Below are 26,151 nucleotides of genomic sequence, written 5' to 3' on the forward strand. Positions count from 1 at the left end.
CCTACACTCCCATTCATGATTCTCCTTTCATTTGCTCGCATTTACCCGTCAGCAGCATCTTAAAGCTCATTTTATTTAATAGCTTAAAAGGCTTTTGCTTTGAGCTGATTTGAAATTTTAATGAGGCCATAGCAGACGAGCTGAAGACTCAACCGATTTAATGTGAAATTTCTTTTCAATATGTGACGTTGGGCGAAATGTTAAATGATGAGACATTTTTGATTTGTAGGCATTAACAAAGCTAATACGTATCAAATGCTAAGTACTCTCTAAGATGTATTACATAAAGGGAATGTTTTCGGAAATGTTTTAAAGCAGCTAAGACAACTCAAAACAAAAGAAGTGCAAACCGTGAGTTTGCCTTATTGGTATAAGAAATGTCGATTGGGACTCTCTAGAAAGTCTTAACATCACCTTAAGCACACATACGCGGAAGTCAAGTCAAAGAAAGGCCTGTCTGAGAATTAATTTGTATTTAGAAAGAGGAAGTCAACATTAGATGCGACATCTTAGACGCCCTAGAGGAAAGAGGAGAATATTGCGCAGTTATTTTGATGGCCAAATTCAATGGCACAGCACATCAAAGGGACGAAAAAAGTCTAAATGACGAGTGGCTTTTCACAGGGCTCGGTACTCGGGCCATTGCTGTGGAATATAATGTACGACCGTGTTCTTCGTGTCAGCACTCCAGAGGGAACCAAGGTAATTATCTTCGCCGACGACATTACGGTTGTGGTAAGGGCTAAATTGAGGCGATATCCGCAATAACATGATCCATGCAGTCCTAAGCGTGCAATCTTGACTAGCACATAATAATCTAGAATTAGCGCAATAAAATACCAAAGCAGTCCTTATATCCACCCGAAAAAAGCCAGAGAAGGTCTCTTTTAGAAACTTCAACATATCGACCATTCCCGCATATACTTGGGAAAAATGATAGATGAAAGTCTGCCTTTCAAAGCACACCTCGAGAACAAAAAAGCATCCACCCCTACGACGGAGCTTTCGAGGCTGATGTTAATCGTAAGGCTAATATCCTGAAAAGCCAAATTTTGTGTGGTCCACCAATTTGAGCGAGCAAATGCATCAGGTATCATACTTTCGAGGTTTAAAGTCTGCAATGGCAAGATTGTATATAGTGCATTTAAAACGGTGTCCGACGATGCAGGCTTAGTAATATCTGGCATGTACCCGCTAGACGTGTAAGCAATGGAAGTTGCCCAAATAGCGAGAGCACAGAAGCTTATAAGCGGCATTCCGAGAGTAGTGCATCGATTAGTGGCAAACAAGGTGCGATAACTCTGCAAAAGGGCGTGGGACGCACAAATGCATTCCCAACCTAAAGCTTTGGCTAACGAGATCACATAGAAAAGTGGACTTCTACCTGACCCAATTTTTGAGTGCACATGGATGCTTCAAAGCATATTTACGCAGGTTTAACTACTACGACAATCCCTTTCGCGATTGCTGTGATGAAAAAGTTATTGAGGACGTTCACCACATATTCTTTACAGGCTCGCGCTTCCGTTCTATAAAAGAAAAAGTTCAAAGAATTTTGGAGAATCTCCTGCGCCGCAAACATTCGTGCAGCATATGGTGCGCTCGAAGGAAAAGTGGAAAGCGGCATGCGGCTTAAGGGCCGAGAATATGAAAGAGATGAAGCGTCTGGAAAGACTGCGACCAATTAATAGTGGCTAATCGCCTTCCTTCTCCGCGAAGTAATAGTTGACGGTAGTCCTGTGGCAAGAGGTGATGTATGTAAGAAGACCTTTTGAGGGTGGCGCGCTACCACTACGTCTATGAAAAAAAAACACAATTCGTTACAAAGTCTACACTTTTTGCAAAACCGGTGAACTTTTGAGCAAGAAACACTTTCAGGAAAAAGATTAGATGGAACTCCGACGGTACCAAAATTTCAGAATTTTTCAGCAGTATTTACAAAAAAACTGGCATACGCAATTTTATAGTCCATTAAGTTTAACTATAGAAAAGTGCAAGTGTGAAGTCGCTTAAAATTTTTGGTGATTTTTGATAATTTTTTTCACTGACGATGTTCGCAGTTTTTCCTTATAAAAAAATTTCGTGCTTTTCTTATCAGGACACCTTCAATGGAACTTCAGTGGAAAAAATTATCAAAAATCAACGCGAATTTTTAGTCACTTCAAACTTGCACTTTGTCATACTAGAATTTAAGGGGCTATAAAACTGCGTACCGAATTTTGTTTTTTAAATTCTTATTCAAAATTTTAAAGTTCAAAAATTTAAGATTTTTTCTATTTTTATCTACTTTTTTTTTTAATTTTTCTAACAAGCAAAGCTCGAAATTCGTTTTATTACGGTATTTGCTACAGAATGAAATATATTTTCATAAAAAATTAATTGAAATTCAAAATAAAAAATTCAAGGGTTGCATGATTGACAATATTTCTGAACACCGAAACTACGAACCTTGATAAGGTGATATGTTCCCTTGGTATCCTAGAGCAGACAGGTGTGAGCGTGAACTAATATCCAGCCAAGGAGTAGGACAGGGCAACTAAAACATCGCAAACTTTATGCTGGTCATAAGCATCAGGATAATAAAAACCATCAACATCGAGAAGGAAATGATCTGCACTACAAGCATCTGCGTAAAGTACAATATTAGCTGTATAAAAAAAAAAACGTTTCCAAACAACTAAAATGTACACTTCCATTATTATGCCACTCACGCACACACACATTCACGCACACAATGCAACAAAAGTGTAGTAACAAAAATAGTAGTGAATGGCGATAAAAGTAGAAGATCACAGAGCCACACACAGCCACTGTCTAGTCTAGTGAATTCGGCCATTCAAGTGACATAAATTTTTATAGCATTTCTTAAGGATGTTCATGATGACTCTGGCAAAATATTGCAGATGGTTAAAAGGATGCGTATGCCAGTGAGTGTAGTTGCGTGGGTGTGTGAATAAGTGAGCTAAGTGGCGAATGCGAAAGTGTTTCAACATGTTTGGCACGTGTACGTGGCGTGTTTTTATGAGTTTAGTAGTTGTTGATATCTAGCCCTCCCTTTTTGTTATGTTTTTGTTTCGTTTTGCTTGATGATGATAAGTGAGGTCAGTCGAAAAGGGGTCGACGGCTCAGCAGTCAGCTGCCAGCAACCAGCAGACAAGCAAAAATACTAAAACCACCTGGAAGGTTTCTAAAAAGCAGTCAAGCAGCGCCATATTATACAGCAAGCAAGCACTGGCCAGCCAGTCAGCCAACCACCAGACGCCGCCCATTCGTTATTTGAGTCGATGTACCAGCCAGCTGCGCAGCCAACTGTCCGCCTACCGACCGCATACTCTCACCTGAGGGAGCCCTCATGAAGTACACGTTTTGCGCGCATTTGACATGCAAACCGGGAATACGCTTAAGGGCAGTATAAAGTGCTTCACTCAAACGCATACACGTACAATATTTTACGTAAACACACACGTACGCAAAATGTATTATATGAAACTGAAATTAGTGAGAAGGTGAAAGTTGTATTAAGCCTTGACAGCCTGCCTGTTGTTGTTGATATTCGCAATTTGACCTAAAAATATGCCACATTTAACAAAGCCCACATATACAAGAGTATGTTTCCAAGTGAAATAAGCAAAAATGTGAGGGGTCTCCATTACTACAGATGGTTACAAAGTATGACGCGAACGAGTGCATCAGAGCGAATTTCAAGTTGTGCACTTAATTTTCCGTTTACTGACATGGGTGGAGGGAGGTAGGGAAAGCGCTTTGTATGTTGAATTTATGACAGCATACAAGCAATAGGGGAACATAATTTCTGGCAGCTTTATTGCCTAAAAGTGCGCAATAAGTTGAGATAACTTCAACGAAGGACGAGCTTACATTTTAGAAGCTGTGCAGCAGAGATTTCCATGCAGACGAAGTTGAGGCACATCTTGCAATGACAATTTTAATATTTGCAATGATTTAAGAGTATTTGATTTTGAAAAACAGAGGAAAAATACTAGAAAATACCTTTAACATTAAGCTGCTATTCTACTTGGGTTGAGATGGGCGCTAGCTGAATAAAACAAGAAGCTTTCAGCGGTTGGCTGCGTAAGTTATTATTATTGAAATAAAGCTGTTTTCTTACCCTCGGTTAGGTGCAAATTGAAAATTAAATTAAAAAAAGGCGAGACAAGAAGCACCGAGAGATTTGGTAACTCCTAAAACAGTCAGGCTGAAAAGCCCATTGCATGCGCAGCTCTGGTAGAAGGGTTGATAGTCAGGAGGAAAGAAGAGAAAGACAGAGAGGAAAAGACAGCATGGCAGAGAGAGAGAGAGAGAGTGACAGAGGGAGAGAGAGAGAGAGCGAGAGTGACAGAGAGAAAGAGAGAGAGAGAGTGAGTGACAGAGAGAAAGAGAAAAAGAGATAGGATAGAATAGAAACAAACACAGTGAAGGATAGTCCTATGAAAGTTTTCCTGATTCTTCATCCAAATATCCTCCAGTTTGAGAGAGCGAACTTTACTCATTCTCGTGAAATCGGAACTCAAAATTTGTAGCCTTGCTCTAGCAAAGACAGGAACATCACAGAGAAACTGCTTAGAGCTATCCGCCTGCCCTAAGTAAGACGGTCCTCAATGATTCGAAAGGTGGTCATATGTTGACCCCTGGCCATCAATTTTCTTCTGAGTTGGAGAAGAAAATTCGACAGTTTTCTGTACGGTTTTGTCACAAAACACTTCGGAGTTTCCCAACGTTCTAGATCGGAATATCGCTCTTTATGTAAATTGCCTACATAATCGCTAATCCAATTCATGGTTTCTGTAGAACTGATTCCGATTATTGGGTCTGGTCCCTGTGGAGTAACCGCTGATTCACCGTTGGCCAATTCATTGCCAATTTCATTTTCTTCAACACCACAGTGTTCTGGAGCCCATTTATATCGGTCTTGCACAGAGTAAAGCTTATTCTTACATTCTTGATACTTGACCTTAACCGGCCGCACAGCGCATGCCGCTGTTTGATAATAGAAATGTAAAGTAAAAAAAATTAATTTCTCATCTGTGGCGTATAACATAAAATTTGGGGATTTTCTGCAAGAGATGGCTTTAGTTTTCCATGCCAGAAATGCCTTTGCAATAGTACGAAAAATAGTTGTTTCTGCATTTAGTGGCAGGTTCGATGAGGTTACGGTGGTTGTCACTCTCCATAAGAATGTAGAAGAGCCCACTTTGATTGAGTGGTGATCGGGAAGGAAAAATGATCTCACTAAGATAAGACAAGTCACTAAGAGATGATCGCCCCCAAATATCAATTGTGTCATACAACCCCGTAGTAGCCAAGGCACGAGGACGAGACTAACGTGGTTTGAATAAGTTCTAATGGACAAGTTCTAATGTGAGAAACTGGAGAATTGGAAACTGAAGCATGGAAACGAATCATGAACGAAGCTAAAGCTTAGCTCGAGCTGTAAAGTTGCCCGATGATGATGATGATGAAGATAAGACAAGAAATCATATGTGAAACCCAGCCATTCAGGCTCAACGACTCGGAAGCTCAATTCACATGGACCCAAAACAATGTTGTATGCTTGGTGGGATCAGTAGAGATGTACTGCAAGCATTTGAAAATCTGGCGAAATTAGTTGTTAAGGGGTTAATTTTACTTTCAACAATCACTTCGTTAGCCACCAGTATATGCATCTAGACACGTGTGCGTACATTTTCACGAAAAACTTACTCGGTTTTTCGTCCGGTGTGAAGGACGCCTTTTGAGTTTTGTTTGTTTCGGTTTATACAGAATGTTTTCTTCAGAAGGATTTATTTCAGCAGGCGGTATCAAAAATATAAATAAATTCTTCTTCTCGAAAGCTTAAGTTTTTTTTTTAGTTTTTTTTTTGTTTTCCAATTATTTAATTTAGTCGATTTTTTTTGCATGTTATTGTAGTAAAACATTTCAAAAATACCGTGTTAAAATTTTAAGTCAATCCGAGCAAAACTTTTTAAGTTATAGAGCATAAAGCCGAGCCGCCTCAAACATCTGCCGAGACGCAGCAGTTGCGCGCGTAGTCCGTTACAAACTTTAAACGCGGTTTTCTCGAACCTTTTTTTTTAAAGTGCGTAGTCATTGGCATTTGAAAACTACTCAGGTTCCGCAAATATATTCTTTGAAAAATTTCATTATGGATCTGCTCTCACAAAAACTTCATACGATTAATAAAAGGCCCTTAAAAATTAACAAAAAAAAAAAATAATGTTATTAATTTACCAGAGAGTGACCAAAAAATAATATTTTGCCTTAGATCTAACAGCGCACAACTTTTAACCTCAATCAAGTAACTCTGGTTAGCAACGACGACCTAGTTTGGGAAGGCCGATACGATTGCGTTTCATCATTTCCAAGTACCTCATTTTAGGGCTCACCTGGTCCTGCGGTGTATACTCACACGTTAAAGTGTAAAAATTTAAAATATTTTTTTCCAATTCTTAAAAATACACAGAAACGCAATTGCGTTATCTCAGTGGCACTTCTAGAGACTAAAATAAAAAAGAATAAAGCAAAGATTGTGTATTCCGGATTTACGCAACCAATCAAAAGCCAGTCATCAATTTCTAAGCCGCAGACAAGTGGAACAGCACATGTGGCCATTGTCACCATTCACTTACTCGCATACACATATAAACAATTCACACGCTTTTATTGCCTCTAAACGTCGTTGAAACGCATGAAATCCTAACGGGCTATTGGCTCTGTCAAATGCTCATCTGGAAGTGCTTGGTGCGGCAGAGGTGTCATGTCTATTGGCATGTGCTTATGGTGCCTAAGAGTCTGCAGCAATGCATGAAATCACACACGTCCCGAGAAACGCATGGCTATAAAAGCTCGGATGCTTAGGTGCATTCATCGTAGAAGCGCGTCAAATGATTGATGATTTATGTTAGCAGAGGAAATGTGTGCCGCATATGCTAGCATACTTTTGGGGTAATAAAGGAGTTCGGTATTGAAAATGCAACGAAAACGCAGTGGAGGCACGTGCATTCGATTTTCAACGCCATTATGTGGCATTCCCATGACTTTCAAGGCGCTAACGGCAAATGACAGTGAGCTTTGCTTTCTAAATGTTGTGAATTATTGCATATTTTCGGGCATATTAGACAAAAAATGTCAGCGTTTTAACGATTTCACATAAATTCGATAAATATAGTAACATTGATTCAAAAATGGTGGTGTGTTGGTGAGGTATAATACAGATAGCATATTATAAGGCGTTGTTGCTAGATATATAAAAAAAATGCATTGATGAAAAACGCGCGCTTTCGGACATCAAAGAAAGCAGTGGGTGGGAGATTTTAACAGTACTCGGGATAATTTATAGCAATTATATTTAAGTGACACGTATTTGCAGAGTAATCTAAGTTCCATGGACAATGCATACTTTCAGGCGCTTTTGACAGAATTTATTTTTAACGCCACTTTTCAATAATTTTTTTTAACTAAGTAATTCCCAAATTTATTTGTATTCCAGCCAAATTTATGTTCAAGCGACAAATTTCTTATATATTATACTTTTAGGCGGAGTTAAGAAAACATATTTTTAAAGTAAAGCGAAATGGTTACAAGAAACTTTAGATGAAACGTTACAAATATTTTATACTTCTCAAGCTGATACATATTTACTATCTACTTTCAGGCGCACTTGCCTTATACATTGTAAACAAATTCAAATTATGTACCGATAACATTTTTTTTCTATACAGTTGAATTTCCTCGGCTCTAATTCTAAGTGACCAGTATTTGCAGATTAATTAAAGTTCTGTGCGTAATGCATAGATTCAGGCGCTTCTGACAGAATATGTTTTTCAGACAACTTTTTCATAAACCTTTTTACTGAAGTAATTAACTAAAATTTCTTTGAGTTACCTTCAAATTTATGCTCGAACGAAAAATTTACAGTATCTGTAGTTAAATCTAAGTTGTATGTCCTATATAATGCATACTTTCAGGCGCTTATGACAGAACTTCTTTTTAAGGCCACTTTCAATAAATTTTTTACTTAAGTAATTAATCAAGGTTTATTTGAGTTCCATGTAAATTCTTATTTAAGCTTCAAATATTTAATATGCTTTTAGGCGCAGTTTAAAAAAAATATTTTTAAAGTAAAAAAAAAATGGATAAGAATAAAGCTTTAAATGGAACGTTACAAATATTTTATAATTCTCTAGCTGATACATATTTACAATATTTGATATCGTCTTTCAGGCGCCTTTACCTTATACATTGTAAACAAATTTTGTACAGATACATATAAATTTTTTTTGTTACACAATTGGATTTCTCCTACTTTAGGGCTAAATTAGCAGTATCTGCAGATAAATCTGAGTTCTACATATAATGCATATCTGCAGGCGCTTTCAACAAAATTCATTTTTAAGGCCACTTTTTAATAAACTTTTTCACCAAAATTGATAAGACTAAAACTTTAGTTGAAACATTATAAATATTTCATAATTCTCAAGCTGGCACATATTTGCTATCTGCTTTTAGGGGCACTTGCCTTATACATTGTAAAAAATTATATATTTCCATACAATTCACATTTTTTTCCATAGAATTGAATTTCCTAGTATCTGCCAAATAATCTACATTTTATGCGTACTGCATACTGTTAGGCGTTTCTGACAGAACTAATTTTTAAGGCCACTTTTCAATAAACTTTGTCACTTAAGTAATTAAACAAAGTTTATTTGAGTTCCACTTAAATTTATATTTGAGTAGCAAATTTATTATATGCTTTTAGGCGAAGTTTAAAAACAAAACATTTTTTGGCATTGGAGTGACCACATTTTATCATACTTTTAACAGTAAAGCAAAGTTGATAAGGAACTTATATTAGAATTTAATGCGGAGCACATAAAATGCCTGAAGAAATCGCTGACAAATAATTGTGGAGCAAAACTTAAAAAAAAACGTTCAAGCTTTCCAAGTGATACAAATAGAAACATTTTAGCACATTTGGCAGAAATATAGTTATCAAACAGAGCTTTGTATGCTTATATGCCTTAAAGTAGGCAATATTTACGCACACTAAAATGGTAACCTTAACTTATGCCCAAACTTATCAGAAAACACATTAAAAATCAACAAAACGCGCGTATTGAAGAGGTTGTTTTGAGCTGGCGTTTACATTCCTTCATCGCCTCCACATCACTTTAACGCCTCTTGGCACAATACCACTAAAACCATAAATGTAATTACCACAAGTTTTCGCGTCTAGCCAAAGGCATTTAACCGCATACGCAACGCAACCGGCCTACAAATAAGCCTTCATAAAAGCAACTATGCAACTAGCAACAGCGACACTGATAGCGGCGTGTCTAAAACCGATACGAAGCGTTGACAACGTCAAAGCAATGTTTCGCTGCGAACGAAGTGATGATGCGGAAAAAGTGGCGACATGCCTGAAGTAACCACGACGCTAACTACGAGGACATTTTGTGTCTGATATGCAAATCTTTGCCCATTTGAATGTGCGTGTATTAGCTATGTAATGCCCATATAGGCATGCATATGACTGCACAGACAACCTGTACGCAAGTACATACATACAAATATGCAAACATGTATGTGTGTGCAAGTGTAATTATGTCATGATCGCAACCGTCAATTCTGTTATGTGACCACTTTGAGTGGATTGCGTATTGCTGATTTGGAGTAGCTACTGAGATGCGTGATTAATGGCAAACCAACACATCGTTTCCATTGTAATAATGAGTATTTGCCGCCACACTGTTGAACGTACAGCAATACTACTACAAACATACTTATATGGTACCTAGAACTACCAATTTCATACCAATAATACGGCATTAAACTTTGGTTTGGGCATAGTGCGCTTTTAGGCTAATAATAGGAAAGCCTGCTGAAATATAAGCTGCTTTGTTGGACAAGGAGGAGCCAGCAAGGAGGTAATGGCAAGTCGAAGATATTCAAGCGATTAAATTGCGTTTCGGGAAACAACTTATGCGACATTATATGGAATAGTCAGTCAATTCATAAACAGGCTGGCATGACTGACAAATTTAAGGTAGGTGGTACTTGCGCACATAGCTTACACGGTTGATGGAGTGCTCATCAGTTCGGCTAGAATAAAACCACACAATGAACTATATTAGCTTTTCCCAGTATTGCCAGACCGTCAGTAAATCCCATTATACTCCTACACAATAAATACAAGACAATTACAGTGGAGGTATTCGATCGTTGTTGCATGGCTTGGAAGGTTAAAGTTAAGGCGGGAATGAATGAGCTGAAATCTCAAGCTGGTGCTGTGACTAGCCAACAGTCAATATTCTGCTTATGGAATATCTTACATGGAACACAGAGGCGCAAGAAGCCACTCTTCTATTCAAATAAGAGGCGCTGATTGCTGCTAATTGAGCTCTGTTAAGGAAAAGCTATGCAGGAGAGCGGAACTCATGGCATAGTCGATGTAGTGTCTGAAATCTCTTAAATGCTAGACCGAGTAGGAATATGGATTGCTTCTGAGTTTAGATACATACGAAGGCGGTTCAATAATTACGCGTGTTTGATAACAGATGGCGTTCCTGAGGGAAGTTTGTGCTAGGATCGAGTGCTGCCATCTATCAAACGACGGCAAAACAAATTTCAGATTATTTGATAGGTTAGTTTGGATTTGGCAGCCTTTTGAGAAAGACGTGTTTTGTGATTTTTGCTAAGATGGAAAAACCGCAGCAGTATCGTTCGGTAATTCGCTTTTTGTTTTTGGATGGGAGAAAATGCGAGGAGCTAAAATCAAAGTTGAATACTGTCTATGGGGATGCTTCGCCATCTATGAACACAGCTAGATATTGGTTCGACGAATTTAAACGTGGGCAACCATCCGTTTTTGATGAAGAGCGACCAAGACGCCCGGCAGACGTGCTTACCGAGGAAATCATTCAAAAAGTCCATGACATGATTCTCGCGAAGTCACAGAGGCCATATGTGTGTCCCCGGAACGGCATTTAATATTTTACGTGATAAGTTGGTGATGAAAAAATTGTCGGCCCGATGGGTGCCGCGATTGCTCACAAGCAACAGCAAGTCGATGCGGCAGTGCTTAGAGCAATTTAAGTGATATCCGATGGAATTTTTGCATCGAGTTGTCACCGTTGATGAAACCTGGATTCGTCATTACATACCAGAAATTAAGCAACAATTAAAACAATGGGTTTATTCCGCTAAATCTGCTCCAAAGAAGGCGAAAACAGTCACATCGGCCGGAAAGGTCATGGCGACGACTTTTTGGGATTTTTGGGATCATGGTTTTTTTGAAGTGAAACTTCTTTTGCCTCGAAGGATGAAACGCTGTGAGGAGTAAAACTAGCGTTTCATCGACATGTGACGCTACGCCAGCGCCATCTGTTAAAAGCGTGGCGTGGATGAAACGCTGTGAGGAGTAAAACTAGCGTTTCATCGACATGTGACGCTATGCCAGCGCCATCTGTTAAAAGACTGGCGTGGCGTGTCGTCGTGAATGTAATGCGGTCGCCATTAGTAACGCGAGACGCGTCATAGAGTGTGTGTGTAGTTTTGAGCAAATCTTATAAACATATTTTGTTTTGTTGATTGATTTCTGTTAAATATGGCATCAAATCAAAAACGGAAACCGAAAACAGGTGCTGAACGGCAACGTGAGTATTTGGAGCGTAAAAAATTAAGAGCTACTGTTGAACACCGTGACAGTGAATCCTCCGGTTGTACGATAAGTGATAATTTGTCATCTGTGCATCAGGATATCGATGAAAAACATTTCTCCGTAAATCGATCAGTCGATGGGCGGTCATTTCATCAGTATCATGGACCTAATTATGTTGTGTGTGAAGCTATAGTTCATACAAACGATCCACTGCCATCAACATCGACTCATAGAGATTTCGTTTCTCCGATAGCACAATGTTCAAATGCGCCTGCAATAACGAGAACGAAAAAAAGCAATGCTCAAGTTTGCCGAGAATATCGTGCAGGAAAAAAAGCAGCGCGTGAAAATCCAGACAGTGATTTACATGAACTGAATACTGTGGACATGGCGGAGTGTACATCATCGGAAAATAATGCTCAACGTGTTGTAAGTGAATCCAGTTTAATAACTTGTCTCTCTTTATATTCATGTAAATAAGAAAATAGACGATATAATATATTTTATTCATAAAATATTGTCACCATATACTATGGCAGGGTCTGAGTTGCTAGGACAACATGATCATCAAATTCCGATGATTTTAAGTGGCGACTTTAATGTCAATTTTGCAGAAGAGCGATCAAAGACTCTAATAAGTTTCCTCAAAGAAAAATTAAATTTAAATATGGTTAATGATTCTGAAGTACCAACAACAAGATGCGGAACTACCATTGATGCAGTATTTCATCGATACCTTGATAGATTAGAATGTAGATCATTTTTTACGTATTTCAGTTACCATAAAGCCCTTGTTTAATTTTTGGAAAACGAATCCAATAATGATAATGACAATGCCGAGAACCAAATGTAATTGAGTACAATAAATTCATTTCTTTTTATATTAAAATAAATAAATAATTCAGTTTAATAAAATTCCATTCCATGCTTTCCATGACTTCTGCATGCATTATATTGAAATAATAGTTAAATTATTGATTTGTTGATAAAAGAAGTTTCACTTCAATCGTGCGGGTTCCGTGAACTACACACTTTCTTTTTTTTAGAAAAAAGGAGATCGATCACTGTCCAATACTAGGGTGAGTTATTGGACCGCTTTCACAAAAAATTGAAGGAAACACGGCCGCATTTGGCGAAAAAGAAGATGCTGTTTCACCACCTGCGACTTTTTGAAGAAATGGATCACAAGAAAAAAATTTAGTTCAAACGAGGAAGTCATCGCCGAGACAGAGGCGTTTTTTTTTTTGAAGGGTTAAAAAAATAGCCGTAGCATTGAGAGAAGTGTGTCTTTCTAAAAAGGGGCTATGTTGAAAAATAAAAAAAAAAACTTTTTTTTTAAAACACGGCCACTTATTAGGAGTATGAGTATGAGTAGGAGTATGAGTATGAGTATGAGTGGGAGTATGAGTATGAGTATAAGTATGAGGAAGAATAAGAATATGAGCATAACGAGTACGAATATGGATGTGAATATAAATCTGAATGTGAGTATGAGTATGAATATGAGTACGAGTATGACTATGAGCATGTGAATTCGCATGCGTATGAGTGTGAATATGAATACGAATGGGAACACAAATATGACTGTAAATATAAATCTGAATGTGAGTATGAGTATGAGTATGACTATGTGTATGAGTATACGCATACGTAGGCATGTGAATATGATTATGAATACGAATACGAATGTAAATATGAATAAGAATGTGAATATAAATCTGGATGTGAGTATGACTTTGAGTATGAATATAAGTATGAGTATGAGTATGACTATGAGTATAAGTACACGCATGCTTAAGAGTGTGAATATGAATATTAATACGAATGTGCACATGAATATGACTGTGAATATGAACAAGAATATGAGTATGACTGGAAGTATGAGTATGAGTATAAGTACGAATATGAGTACGAATATGACTATGAGTATAAGCATGCGTAAAAATGCGAATATGAATATGAACACGAATAAGACTGTAAATATAAATCTGAATGTGAGTATGACTGTGAGTATGAGTATGAGTATGACTATGAGTACGAGTACACGCATGCTTAAGAGTGTGAATATGAATATTAATACGAATGTGCACATGAATATGAACAAGAATATGAGTATGACTGGGAGTATGTGTATGAGTATAAGTATGAATATGAGTACGAATATGACTATGAGTATAAGCATGCGTAAAAGTGCGAATATGAATATGAACACGAATAAGACTGTAAATTTAAATCTGAATGTGAGTATGACTGTGAGTATGAGTACGAGTATGAGTATGAGTACGAACATGAGTATGAGTATGAACATGAGTATGAGTACACACATGCGTAGGCGTGTGAATATGAATACGAATGTTAACATGAATATGAGTGTAAGTATAAATCCGAATATGAGTATGACTATGAGTATGAGTATGAGTGTGAGTATGAGTATGAGTATGCGAGAAAATGTGAATATTCAGTATGAATAAGAATTTCCATAAAATTTGTAAATCACAATTATATGATTTTCGTGGGAATTTACTTTAGTGGTTTCCCGTTGCCTTCTAAAAGGTTAAGAATTTTCCTTCTTCCATGCACAGCTGCTCATTCTGAGTCAGCCGCTGACCAAACAGCCGCTTATTTGCCAAACAGAATCTGAATTGACTTTTTTTTTATGTTTTTTGACTATGACAAAAGAACGGCAATCGAGTTGCTATTTGCTTGTTTTGGTCCACGGGTGGCATTTTATTTCCCACCTAACCTACATATCTGCCGAGCATTCCCCTATGCGCCACCTGAACACCCGGCTGATGGGAGATTGGTAGCTCCACACGTCATCTCTCGGCAGGTATTCGCAATCATCCAAATGCTTTTCTGCTCGGAAAATACTTTTTGTACAACCCGAAAAACAGATATGAAATTTTCGGGCAAATTTAAATTTAAATTCTACACTTCGACTTTCAACTAAATATTTAATTTAATAATTTTACTAATAGCAACTAAACGTCACGTTTCTAAAAGCGAGATATTTTATGCTCTACAACAAAGCAAATCGTATAGTTATTATCTTATTTCACTGAACAATAAATAAGTTACCCATGGAGCGGAAACGAATGTTATTTTTTATTTTATTTTCAAGTCAGTTCATTTTTTATTAAAAATCCAAGAGATGCAATTTTCATTTACGTCTATTGGTTTATTTTGTTTTTTGTTTATTTGTCTTTTCCTTCTCTTCAGATATATTATCGCCAGCAATTCAACAACAGCTTTCATTTGCTTTCAGCTGAATAAAGGCCAGAAAGCAAAATTTATATTGGCTACAATTGTGTTGGTTATTTATGTTACTGTCGTCGTTGGTTTCCCTACATTTATTTATTTTTATATTTGGGTGTCACATTCACTTTGGCTATTGCGGTTATTGTTACGAGCAACAATTGTGACATACTCGCATTTACATTCCTTTTTCACTTTTCTTAACGCCTCGACGAAGTTGCTGATGTCCAATTTTTCTTTCAACACTTCGCCTTCATCCTCCTATTATGATAATAACTACAAGGCAGATTCCCATGCTGCTGATTATTATAAAAAATACTCGTATCTTACCCATGACCGCAGCTGCTGCCACAGTGTGACCGTCATTTTGAGGTCCCAACGATTTGTGGCGGTAATTGTTATTGACTTTGAAATTGAAAAAGAACAGCAGCAGAGTGAATAAAGGACCGAATAGAAAAATTTATTAGAAATTTTATGCGAAATGGGCAGAAGGGATACAAATGGATGGAGAACAACAAATTGGTTTTGGCATAATTTGTGGCGCTTTTGGGTTTGCAATTGGACTTTTTTTTTGAGGATTTTTAGGCGCATAGCATTAAGAAGTGTTCGATTTGCTTACATTTTAATATTAGCATAAGATGGTTAATAGATTGGAGTGAATTCAATAAACAAGACGATATTACTTTTGAAGTGAAACTTGTTAGGCGCCGATGGACGAGCGAGAATGGTGAGTAAAATTTCAAGGCCATGCCACGTTTTGGGCATTTTCGTTCCGCGAGAGAGAAAAAAGATAAAACGTAGAGGAAAAGGAGAGAGAGAGCTATACCTTAAATATACCTTAGATGCACTTTAGGCTATTTTTCCTGAGTTTTTCCTTGTGATTGCTAATTTCTAGTGATAAATAACACAGCCTACTTTTTAGCGCTTGTTTGTTGGTGCAAACTTGTAGGAAATATATTTTTGGTGCCTACTGTTTAGGACGTTTTTTGGTCCCAACTTTTTGGGGCCTTTTTTTTGGTTCCTACTTTTTGGCGGTTATTTCCGTTTCCTGGCTAGTGCTTGTGCGTACTATAAAGTGCTATCCATTCCGGCGTCGGATTTATTGGCATTGTCTTGCGATAAACGCTCGGAGTAGTGCGCGTCTTTGCCATGGTTTTCGTCCGGTGTTTACCTACACCGGTCGACCCTTCTCCGCTTTTTGTAAATTTTGTCTATTTGTATTCCCTGCAAATGTTGTGAATTTATTTAGATATATACCCTTTCTCTCTCTCTCTCATGCTCTCTCTCTCTCTCTCTATCTTATTCTCTCTCGGGTCTCTCCCCCTTTCTTTGCCTGCCTTGAAAGTTGCACTTCTGTTATGTGTACTACACTACACGCACCGTTTTTTTATTAACCAGTTTGCCAATAAAAATTTAAACTGAACTTAGCCGTATATGCTGCGTTGCTTGCGAATCCTGTTATAGACATTTTTTATTTTCTAATTTAATTAAGTAAAGCTTTACGCTGACATATATAAATATATAATATTAGTGAGACTAAGATATTTTTTGAATATTTCAAATATTTCCTTTTTACCTTTAGGCACATTTGCAGATACACAAACGTTTTCTTAACAAATATTTTTAAGACAATTCTAAGTTTACTTTCTGCTTCAGTTATAAAAACTTTTGTGATTTTCTTAATAAATCTTTACTTCAAGTATTTTATAAAACATCTGCTATTTGCTTTCAGGCGCATTTGCTTATGCATTTTAAACAAATTATACATATACGTACATACATATCAATTTTGTTATGTTACACAACTGAATTCCTGCTGCTGATTTCCCCTCTATTCCATTCAATTTGTTTAAGTACACAATTCCAAATAAAACCAAAAATTCTTGCCTTTACGAATACACATAATAAAATATGAATGCATTAAATTGCTGAATAGTTAAATAGAAACAAACAAAAAATAGTAATTGATAATGTCAACGCTGTGCACAAAATAACTGGAGGCAAATTTTTAGGTAAACACAATTAATAGTAAAGTAAGAAAGTTTGCACATAAAAGCTGACGTTGGAGCAAAATCGAGATAAATTTATATAGTTGATAGCCGCAAGGTGACAAATAATGGAAGGCTTGGCGTACTTTTGGGCATGTACTATGGCTAATGAATAGATTTGCATGAAGGAGGAGGTATTTATTATTGCATATTTCAGCAAATATAACTTAAGGAATTGATAAAAAAGCTCAGAATAATAAAATTATTACGACATTCTTAGATGACATTTACGAGTTCAAAGAGAGTAAGAGGACCTCTAGCTTCTAATATCTACAAATTTAACTCTTTAAATCTGATAGCTTAAGGCCCCCTCCTCTTATTTGAAATGGTGGTTTTGGTGAGTGTTTCTTTAAAAATAGATTTTATATTTTTTCTTTTCAGTATTTTATTTCTTGATCCATTGTTAAAAAATAAAAAAAAAATTTCCCATACGAGGTTCGTTCGAAAAGCTGTCAGCCTTCAAAAAATTGTCTTCACATGGACAATGGACACAGATATTTATTTATTTATTCAATTAATAGTCTAAAAACACGGTATTTTTTACAGACAATGAAAGCAGATTAATGCTAAATAAATTAATCAAAGTAAAAAAAAAACGTATAATTAACTAGTTTCAATTGTAATGAGTGCAAGTAAAAGATAACATATCTTATAATTTACTCAAGAAGATTATTAGATAATACTAAGAATTTAGTTCAACAATTCATCCAGGCCAGTATGATTTGAAAGCGAATTAAAATCTCCCAGAGTTCTAGAAATCGGAGCATTGAAAGCATAATTAGTTCTTACCATCCGTAACCAGAAAAAATCATGATTCCGTAAACTTCGGAGAGGAATATTGAAATCGACTTTCTCGAGTAGCAATGAAGAGTAAATTACCTCATTTATTAAATCGAAAAGGAAAGTAATGGAGGGAATAGTCCTTCTAGTCTTTAATGATTTTAGATACATGAGCAAGCACCGACTTTTAAAGGATGGAATTGGATCAGTGAAATTTAGAGAACGCAAAGCATAACGCACAAAAGTTTTCTGGACACGTTCGAGCCTACTAATATGCCAAGCATAATATCGTCTCCAAATAAAGACGGCGTAGGGGACCAAGCATAGGGGACCAAGCATACTTCCCTGGGGTACACCAGATGACGCAATAAAGGAAACATATGGTTCTGCTGAACCGATTTTGATCAAATATAATTTACATCCCGTATTTTTTTCGGACCTTTAAAGTCAAAAAAAAGGGTAATAAAAAACGGATTTTCATCTTTGAACATCCACGATTTTGTGATTTTTTTTTAATATTTTGCTAATTTCATTTTGTTGTTTTTTAATTAAACAAGTACATGATAATTTCAATATTACAGATTGTTGGAAAAATAAGTTCTCGAAAAAACTGTTTGTTTTTTTATTTTTATTTTTGAAATTTGTTTATTGGGTTTCATAAAAGTAATTAAATACTAATTTTAATATATTAATATTTTCAATATAACGGATAATATGAAAAATGAGTTTCAAATTTTGTTTTTTATTATTTAAATTTAATTTTTTTTTATCAAAATTGAACAAATAAATATTAATTTAAAAATTATATATTGTCAGAAAAGTACGTTCTCGAAAACCACTTTTTTGTGATTTGTGTTTTAATTTAAAAATTAAATACTAATTTGAATATTTCTCTCAGTATTACAGATCCTTAGAAAGCTTGCGTTTCCGAAAATTAATGTTATTCTTCTTTTTCTTTAAACAAAACATTTAAATACTAATTCTGAAAAGAATTCAATATTATTAGAAAACCAAAGCTTGGAGAAAAGATTTTTGTTTGTCATTTTTTTAACATACATACATACATAAGTATGCCACCGACAAGTCAAAATGATTTCCATGGTGACTCCTCAATAAACACATCTGCGCGGTACGAATGGGATTTATTTAAGTTCTCGAAAATAACTCATTCTTTAAGTTTTTTAAATAAAGCAATTCAAGAGTAATTTCAATACTACTTTCACTATTACAGATCCTTGGAAAGGTGTCCTTTCCACGAATTAATATTAATTAATAAAATATTTTGTTAGTCTGCGATTATCATTACGTCATCAAATACTAGAAATGCTATGCTATAGCATTTATTTCCAAGTAAAAATATTTTGTATGCGATATTTCTAATAAATATGAGATTTAGTTCAGAATCTCTTCTATCGCAAATTAACCCATTTAATGCTGAGCTTTCCGACTTGAATCCATTCTGCAGTAAACCGAAAATTTTTCGCCAACATTTAGACTTCCGACTTTGCTTGTAATTTGTATATATATAAATATATAAATACATGTAAGCGCCAAAATTTCAAAGCGCCACAAATTTTTTTCAGTAAAAATAAAAAATTTCTTCATTTAAATCAAATAGAAGCGGCATCATCGAACTCAAATGGTTTCTGTTTGGCAGATACATAATAAAAAATAATTAAATCTACCAGTAATTACAAAACACAAAAAGAAAAACAAATCTATTAAAATTCACCATTCACAATTTCAAACCGAAATAACACAAATCTCTGACAACTCAAACCAATTCGCTCTCGCATTCACTTTGATTTTTATTTCATTATTTTTGCACACTTCTAGTATTTGTTAACCCCAATTGCTATTATTATTTTTTGTGGCAATATTATCAGCTTTTGCTTTGTCTTGCGCTCCGTCCGCAAATTGTTGGTTGAGAAAAGGCAATGGTTGCCTGACAATTTATTGCCATACCAAATTGAATTATCTTTAACATTCGACACAAAGCGAGTTAGAGTGGCTGCCAGCATACATAGCGCAAAGGAGAAAGAAGAGTAAACAACTGAAGGTTGGGTTTAGCACTTGAAACTGTAAAATTCAATATCCCAATGTCTTTCCGATTTATTTTCATACAAACAAATGCACAGGATAACAACGAAGAACAGCAACACAACACATACACTCATACATAAGTTGAAGGGGGGAGGGGATAAATGTCAAAAAACCTAGTTGAAATGTCAAGCAACTGTTCGCAGCTTCTACAGCGTCCCTATACCCCTAAAAGCACGCTATGTTTGTAGCTTTGGTTTTCATAAAAAAATTTGACAAATACGACGAAATGGTTGAGCTGAGGCGAGCTCAGCACAGGCAGCATTCAAGCGTTTTTTGAGTGTTTTCCGGTGACAACTTGACGAGGCAAAGAGCTGACTTGCGGTAGCACTGGTGAGTAAGCAACACTGAGGGCTGCTGAGGATAATGGCTGTGGTAGTGGTAGTGGCCATGCTCAGTGGCTAAGGCAAGCTACATTTACAAAGCAAAACTGTGATAGACTGCAGAAAGGGGGAAAAAGAAGAATTGCGGAAGAGTGGAGTTTCAACAGTGCAGACCGTTAGCCAAGCGGGCGGAGGGGTTGTTCGTAGAGGCAGCAGCAGAGCCCCACTTGTTCTTTGGAGGCTACAACTGCAGCAATTCAACTCGTTCAAATGCCATTAAAATAGAGACATTCATGACTATTACAACATGCCACAGCATGCAGCAAAGTCAAATGCGCTCACACAAATATCACTGTCTGTTTGTATGTATGTAAGAATGTTGTATGCTTCAAAGTAAATGTGTGTGTGTGTGTGTGTGTGAGTGTGTGGGCACCTGACTTCATTTCATTTCAGTTCAAAATGCTCTCTATCACACTTGACAAGTATGTATTTTGAACTTAAATGACAAATTAATTTATTTTAATACTTATTTTTAGTGTTTCCTTTGGTATACTCCGAAAAGTATGCAACGTTGTAAGGTGCTACTTGCGAACTGAACACTCCAAGCAATATATCGGATATGTAATACGTTGCGGTGAAGCAATAAAGGTTTAAAAACCGAATACTTGTGTCTGCAAGGGAACAACTGAATTTGTAGATAAAGAAATAAAAGACACCAGTAAGCAAAAATTTTGAAATATTAAAGGCTTAAGTCGGTTGCAGTCGGTCAAGCCGTGTGAACTTCAAAATTTTATGCAGACCACAGCATTATTCATCTTCAAATTATTATGATTCTTAATATTTCTGTAATTTTTAGAACAAGAGTGAACTCCTGCAAATTGCGAATGCAGCAAGATTTCTTAAGGATTTTTCTTTTTTTTTCTTTTGGCAACTCAGCAAACTTGCTGTGCTCTTTTTTCTTTGCTAGCCTATCATATTTGAGAATTATGTCTACTTGTTTTGCGGTCCTGCTTGTGGCTATCATTGCAGTCATTTAGGCGCTCTGCGGCAAGTCATTGGAGAAATGCGATGCTGGCCCTAAGCAAAATGAATTTGCGGCAAAAAATGGAAGAAAGTGGTTTACTCAGCAAAATCAAGCATAAAATTGGAAATATGGAATTAAAAACAAAATAAAAAGTGAAAAAAAAGTGATCAAATTACAGGAAAGGGTGCTCAACTAATCGACCAAGGCGTGTGGGAAAATATTTGAGGCAAGCAATTTTTGGCTAAGCAAATTAAAAGGCGTTTGAAGGTAATATGGCAAGTTTATTTGAATACTATTGTGGCTGCGAAAAATATGTAAAAAAATGTAAAATTGGTTATTTTGTTAAAAAGTAAATATTTTGAAATTTCAAACCACATGAAATTTGTTTTTTAATTTCATGAAGTTTATTTATTGACTAAATTAATGAGAACATTTAAATAAGAAAGAAAAATTTACCACATTAGAAATTAAAATTGATTAGAAATGTAGATACGCGTATACATAAACGTTAATAAAATTTGGGAAAAATTATTTTTAAACAAATTATAAAATGCGAAAGGAAAATTATTAAAACGTTCTTACTATCAAAGCCGTTTCATATTATTTTTAGGTTATATTTATCGGGCTGATTTGTCAGAAAATTCCGATTTATTTCTGAAAAAGAAAGACATAAATAAACACAGAAATGAATAAATAAATAAAAAAAAGTGAATTATTGTGACATTTGTAATAAAAAAAATCAGCAACCAACCAAGAAGTGGCGGTCCTCGCAGTCGAATGGGTTGGTGCGTGACTACCAATCGGAAGTGCACAGGCTTGAGCTCGAATATCCAGGCATGAAATACCAAATGATAGAAAAGCTTTTCTAATAACGGTCGCCCTTGGTCAGGCAATGACAAACCTCCGAGTGTATTTCTGCCATGGGAAAAGCGCCTCATAAAAAAACACCTTGTGGTGTTCGGAGTCGGTTTAAAACTGTAGCACAAAACAAACAAAAAAAAAAAAACTGCGTCGGCAAAAAAAAAAGCAACTATTGCATTTACAGCAAATAGTAATTTAAAATTAACTTTACAAATAATAAGCAAATAATAGCAAAATAATTAATAAATATTTCTGATTTAAAATGTCTTTAAATATTTTTATTTGCTACATATATTTATTTGCAATTTACCTGCATAATTGGGTAATTTTAATTTTTTATGTAGGTGCCAAAGTACCTTAAAATATATATCTCTGGAGTAAATTATTTCCAAAGTAGCTTAAAATATATTTGCATGGAATAAACTACTTTTAAAAGCATTTTATGGGGTATCATCATTCATATATTTTAATAAACTTACTTAAGGGGGAAGTCTACTGTGAATTTTTCAAAAAATCGATTTTTTTTATTAGCTTAAAAAATACTTTGAACCCTCTTAAATAAGGTACAATATGTGTTACAGCTGGCTAAATTTTTCTTCGTTAAAATTTCGACCTTTTCCCGAAGCGCTCCAAAGCGCGTACCTGCTAATACTGAAACTTTAAACGCATTTTTCTCGAAACTAAGTTTTTGTATACGGTGTACACGATATCTCGAGTTCTGATAAATGAATCAGCTTAAAAATTTAATTATATATTCTCTGTAATAGTGTCTCTCGTCTGACATAGGATTTTTTTGATATCGTTATTTGTTAAATTGTTATAAACAATAGTAACATCAATTTTAGGCAAAAAAAAAGAAAAACATTTCAAGAATTTTTTTTTCAACGCCAAAATTTTTTATCGACATAATCCTACGTCAGACGAGAGTCAATACTATGTATATGATAACAATATTTTGTTTTTTTGTTTTAGATCACCGAAACGTAAGATTTCATGTACACCGTTTAGGCACCTAAGAAAAGCGGACCTGCGCTTGCAGAAGTGCCACAGCGGCCATTTTGTATATTTTGACTTAAAATTTTTTTTTCAAAAACTTAAATATATAATAAAGATAAGAGTTTAAATAGATTTTATGTACGAGCAATATTTTGTTAGAAATAAAATCCGGAAAATAAGCCTGTTTTTTCCCTTGTCACAGTAGACTTCCCCCTTAAATATTTTAGTTAACATAAAAACAAAATATTTGTTTCATTTTTCAGCTACGTGGCAACACTATTTTAAAATAAATTTGTATGGAGCGAATAGTTTTTTAATGCAATCCATTAATTAAATATTTTTTATTTTTAAAATAAGTGGCAAACTTTTTCTAAATACATTTGCATGACTAAACTGTTTTTGAGTACATTTAATTTAAAAACCATATTGTTAATATATTTTTTAATAAATTTAGTAAAATTTTTTTAAGACACGTGGCAACACTATATTAAAAGAAATTTATATGGAGTGAGTAGTTTTTTAATGCAATCCATTCAACACGCATCCCGTTATATTGTAATAAACTTAGTTAAAGATTTTTAATTTTTAAAATAAGTGGCAACCTTTTTCTTAATACATTTGCATAAATAAACTAGTTTTAAATACATTTAATTTAATATCCATTTTGTTATATTTGAAAAAAATTGTATTAAATATTTATTATTTTTAACATAGGTGGCAACACTATTTTAAAATAAATTTGTATACAGTGAATAGCTTTTTAATGCAATCCATTCAACACCCATATCGTTATGTTTCAATAAACTTAATGAAATATTTTTTATTTTTAAAATAAGTGGCAACCTTTTTCTAAAAGATATGCATGAATAATCTGCTTTAAAATACATTTAATTTAATACCCATTTTGTTATATTTTAATATTTTCATTAAATATTTTTAATTTCTAAAATAGGGGGCAACCTTTTTCTAAATATATTCGCATAAATAAACTACTTTTTAAACATTAAATTTAATACTCATTTTGTTATATTTTAATAAATTTAATTAAATATTTTTTATTTTTAAGATAGGTGGCATCACTATTTTGAAATCCATTTATATGGAGGAAAAATTTTGTAGTGTTGTTAGTGTTTATAATCCATTTGACGCCCACATTGTTATATTTTAATGAACTTAATTTAATCTTTTTCATTTTTAAGATAGGTGGCAAGATTATTTCAAACAAATTTTTGTGGAGTTGATTGTTTTTTGGTACACACCAATTTGACACCCATTATGTGGCATTTCAATTAACTTCATTAAATAAGGTTATTTTTGAGATAGGTGGCAACCTACATATTTGCCTGAATAAACTACAGCGTGTTTTTTTAGAGGTTAGGTTTTCAAGTTGGCACTACTTTCTTCGTAGATGGTCTTTTTGACAGCTGTCACTTGATTTATGCTCAGTTTGGTTTGGCATTTCATAATGAATAGACTTACACCTGAACAACGTTTGCAAATCGTGCAAATTTATTACGAAAATAATGGTTCGGTTCGCGCGACGCATCGCGCGCTGCGTCCAATATTCGATCGACATAATCGTCCATCAGAGTCACTAATTCGATTAACCATGGATCGGTTTCGCACCACGTTTGCTCTAGTGGATAATACGCATCCTCAGAGACGTCGTACAGTGCGCACCGAAGACGTTATAGCTGCTGTGGAGCAGAGTATCGAAGAAGACCCGAATGAGTCCATCCGCCATCGCGCGCAGCAATTGGGGATGTGCCCATCCACTTTATGGAAGATTTTGCGGAAGGATCTTGGTTTGCGGGCTTACAAAATCCAACTCGTGCAAGAATTGAAGTCGAACGACCATCAAGCGCGTCGCACGTTCGTGAATGGGCCCAAAACGAGATGGCCACCGATCCCGATTTTCACAAGAACATTTTGTTCAGCGATGAAGCTCAGTTTTGGTTGAATGGGTATGTCAATAAGCAAAATTGTCGCATTTGGAGTGAACATAATCCACAAGCCATTGCTGAGATGCCGTTACATCCTCAAAAAGTCACTGTTTGGTGTGCTCTATGGGCAGAGGGAATCATTGGTCCATATTTCTTTAAAAATGAAGCCGGCCATAATGTTACAGTCAATGGAGAGCGCTATAGAGCCATGATTAATGACTTTTTCGTGCCTGAATTGGACGATGTTGATGTGGACGACCTTTGGTTCCAACAAGACTACATGCCATACAGCCAACGCAACAATCGATTTATAGAAGGAAACTTTTGGTGAGCGCATTATCTCGCGCCGTGGACCTGTGGCGTGGCCTCCAAGATCGTGCGATATAACACCGCTGGACTATTTCTTGTGGGGCTATGTGAAGTCGCTTGTCTACGCAGATAAGCCCAAGACGATTGACGTCTTGGAAGAGAATATTCGGCGCGTTATTGCTGACATACGGCCCCAATTGCTGCAAAAAGTGGTCGAAAATTGGGCCTCTCGGCTGGAATTTATTCGAGCCAGCCGCGGCGGCCACTTGCCCGAAATCATTCTTAAAACATAATGGCAAACCCTTATCTTTATAATAAAGCTAAATTCTTGGCCATAACATTAAATTATATACGTTTTATTTCATCTTGAAAACCTAACCTCTAAAAAAAAACCTTTACTTCTAAATACATTTTATTTCAAACCGATATTTGTTATATTTTAATAAACTCAATTAAATATTTTCGATTTTTAAGATAGGTGGCAACCTTATTTTCAAATATAATCAGCAAATACTTCTAAATACATTTTATTTCAAACCGATATTTGTTATATTTTAATAAACTCAATTAAATATTTTCGATTTTTAAGATAGGTGGCAACCTTATTTTCAAATATAATCAGCAAATACATACTATACATACAATAGAATTATCAAATACATTTTGTCAGGAAAAAAATTGCATCTTATCGCAGCGCTACCGATCGGGTTCAATTATGGATTTGAGCCATTCAGGGATCTACTCGAATACAAAATTCCTTCAAAATCTGTCTAGCCGATTATGAAAATTTCAGCTTATAAAATTTACATAGTGGTTTTCACACTGTGTGCCCAGC

General features: G+C 35.4%; 2 protein-coding genes across 2 annotated transcripts; both read left to right on the plus strand.

Moving 5' to 3' along the window:
• Positions 1-13,233: 13,233 nt before the first annotated feature.
• LOC129248677 (asparagine-rich protein-like) lies at positions 13,234-14,148 on the plus strand. Its single transcript, XM_054888307.1, has one exon. It carries the CDS (start codon positions 13,234-13,236, stop codon positions 14,146-14,148), a length of 915 nt encoding a protein of 304 aa, XP_054744282.1.
• Positions 14,149-24,529: 10,381 nt separating this feature from the next.
• Positions 24,530-24,880, plus strand: LOC129246944 (uncharacterized; the record flags this gene model as incomplete). Its single annotated transcript, XM_054885704.1, has 1 exon — positions 24,530-24,880. A coding segment is annotated over exon 1 (351 nt), but the record flags the coding sequence as incomplete, so codon positions are not given.
• Between the last annotated feature and the right edge of the window lie 1,271 nt (positions 24,881-26,151).

This window comes from Anastrepha obliqua, chromosome 5, assembly GCF_027943255.1.
Source record: "Anastrepha obliqua isolate idAnaObli1 chromosome 5, idAnaObli1_1.0, whole genome shotgun sequence".
Lineage (NCBI taxonomy): Eukaryota > Metazoa > Arthropoda > Insecta > Diptera > Tephritidae > Anastrepha > Anastrepha obliqua.

Bases quoted from the DNA above. Each gene is read 5' to 3' on its own strand.
- LOC129248677 (XM_054888307.1), top strand. From the start codon at position 13,234: ATGAATACGAATGGGAACACAAATATGACTGTAAATATAAATCTGAAT.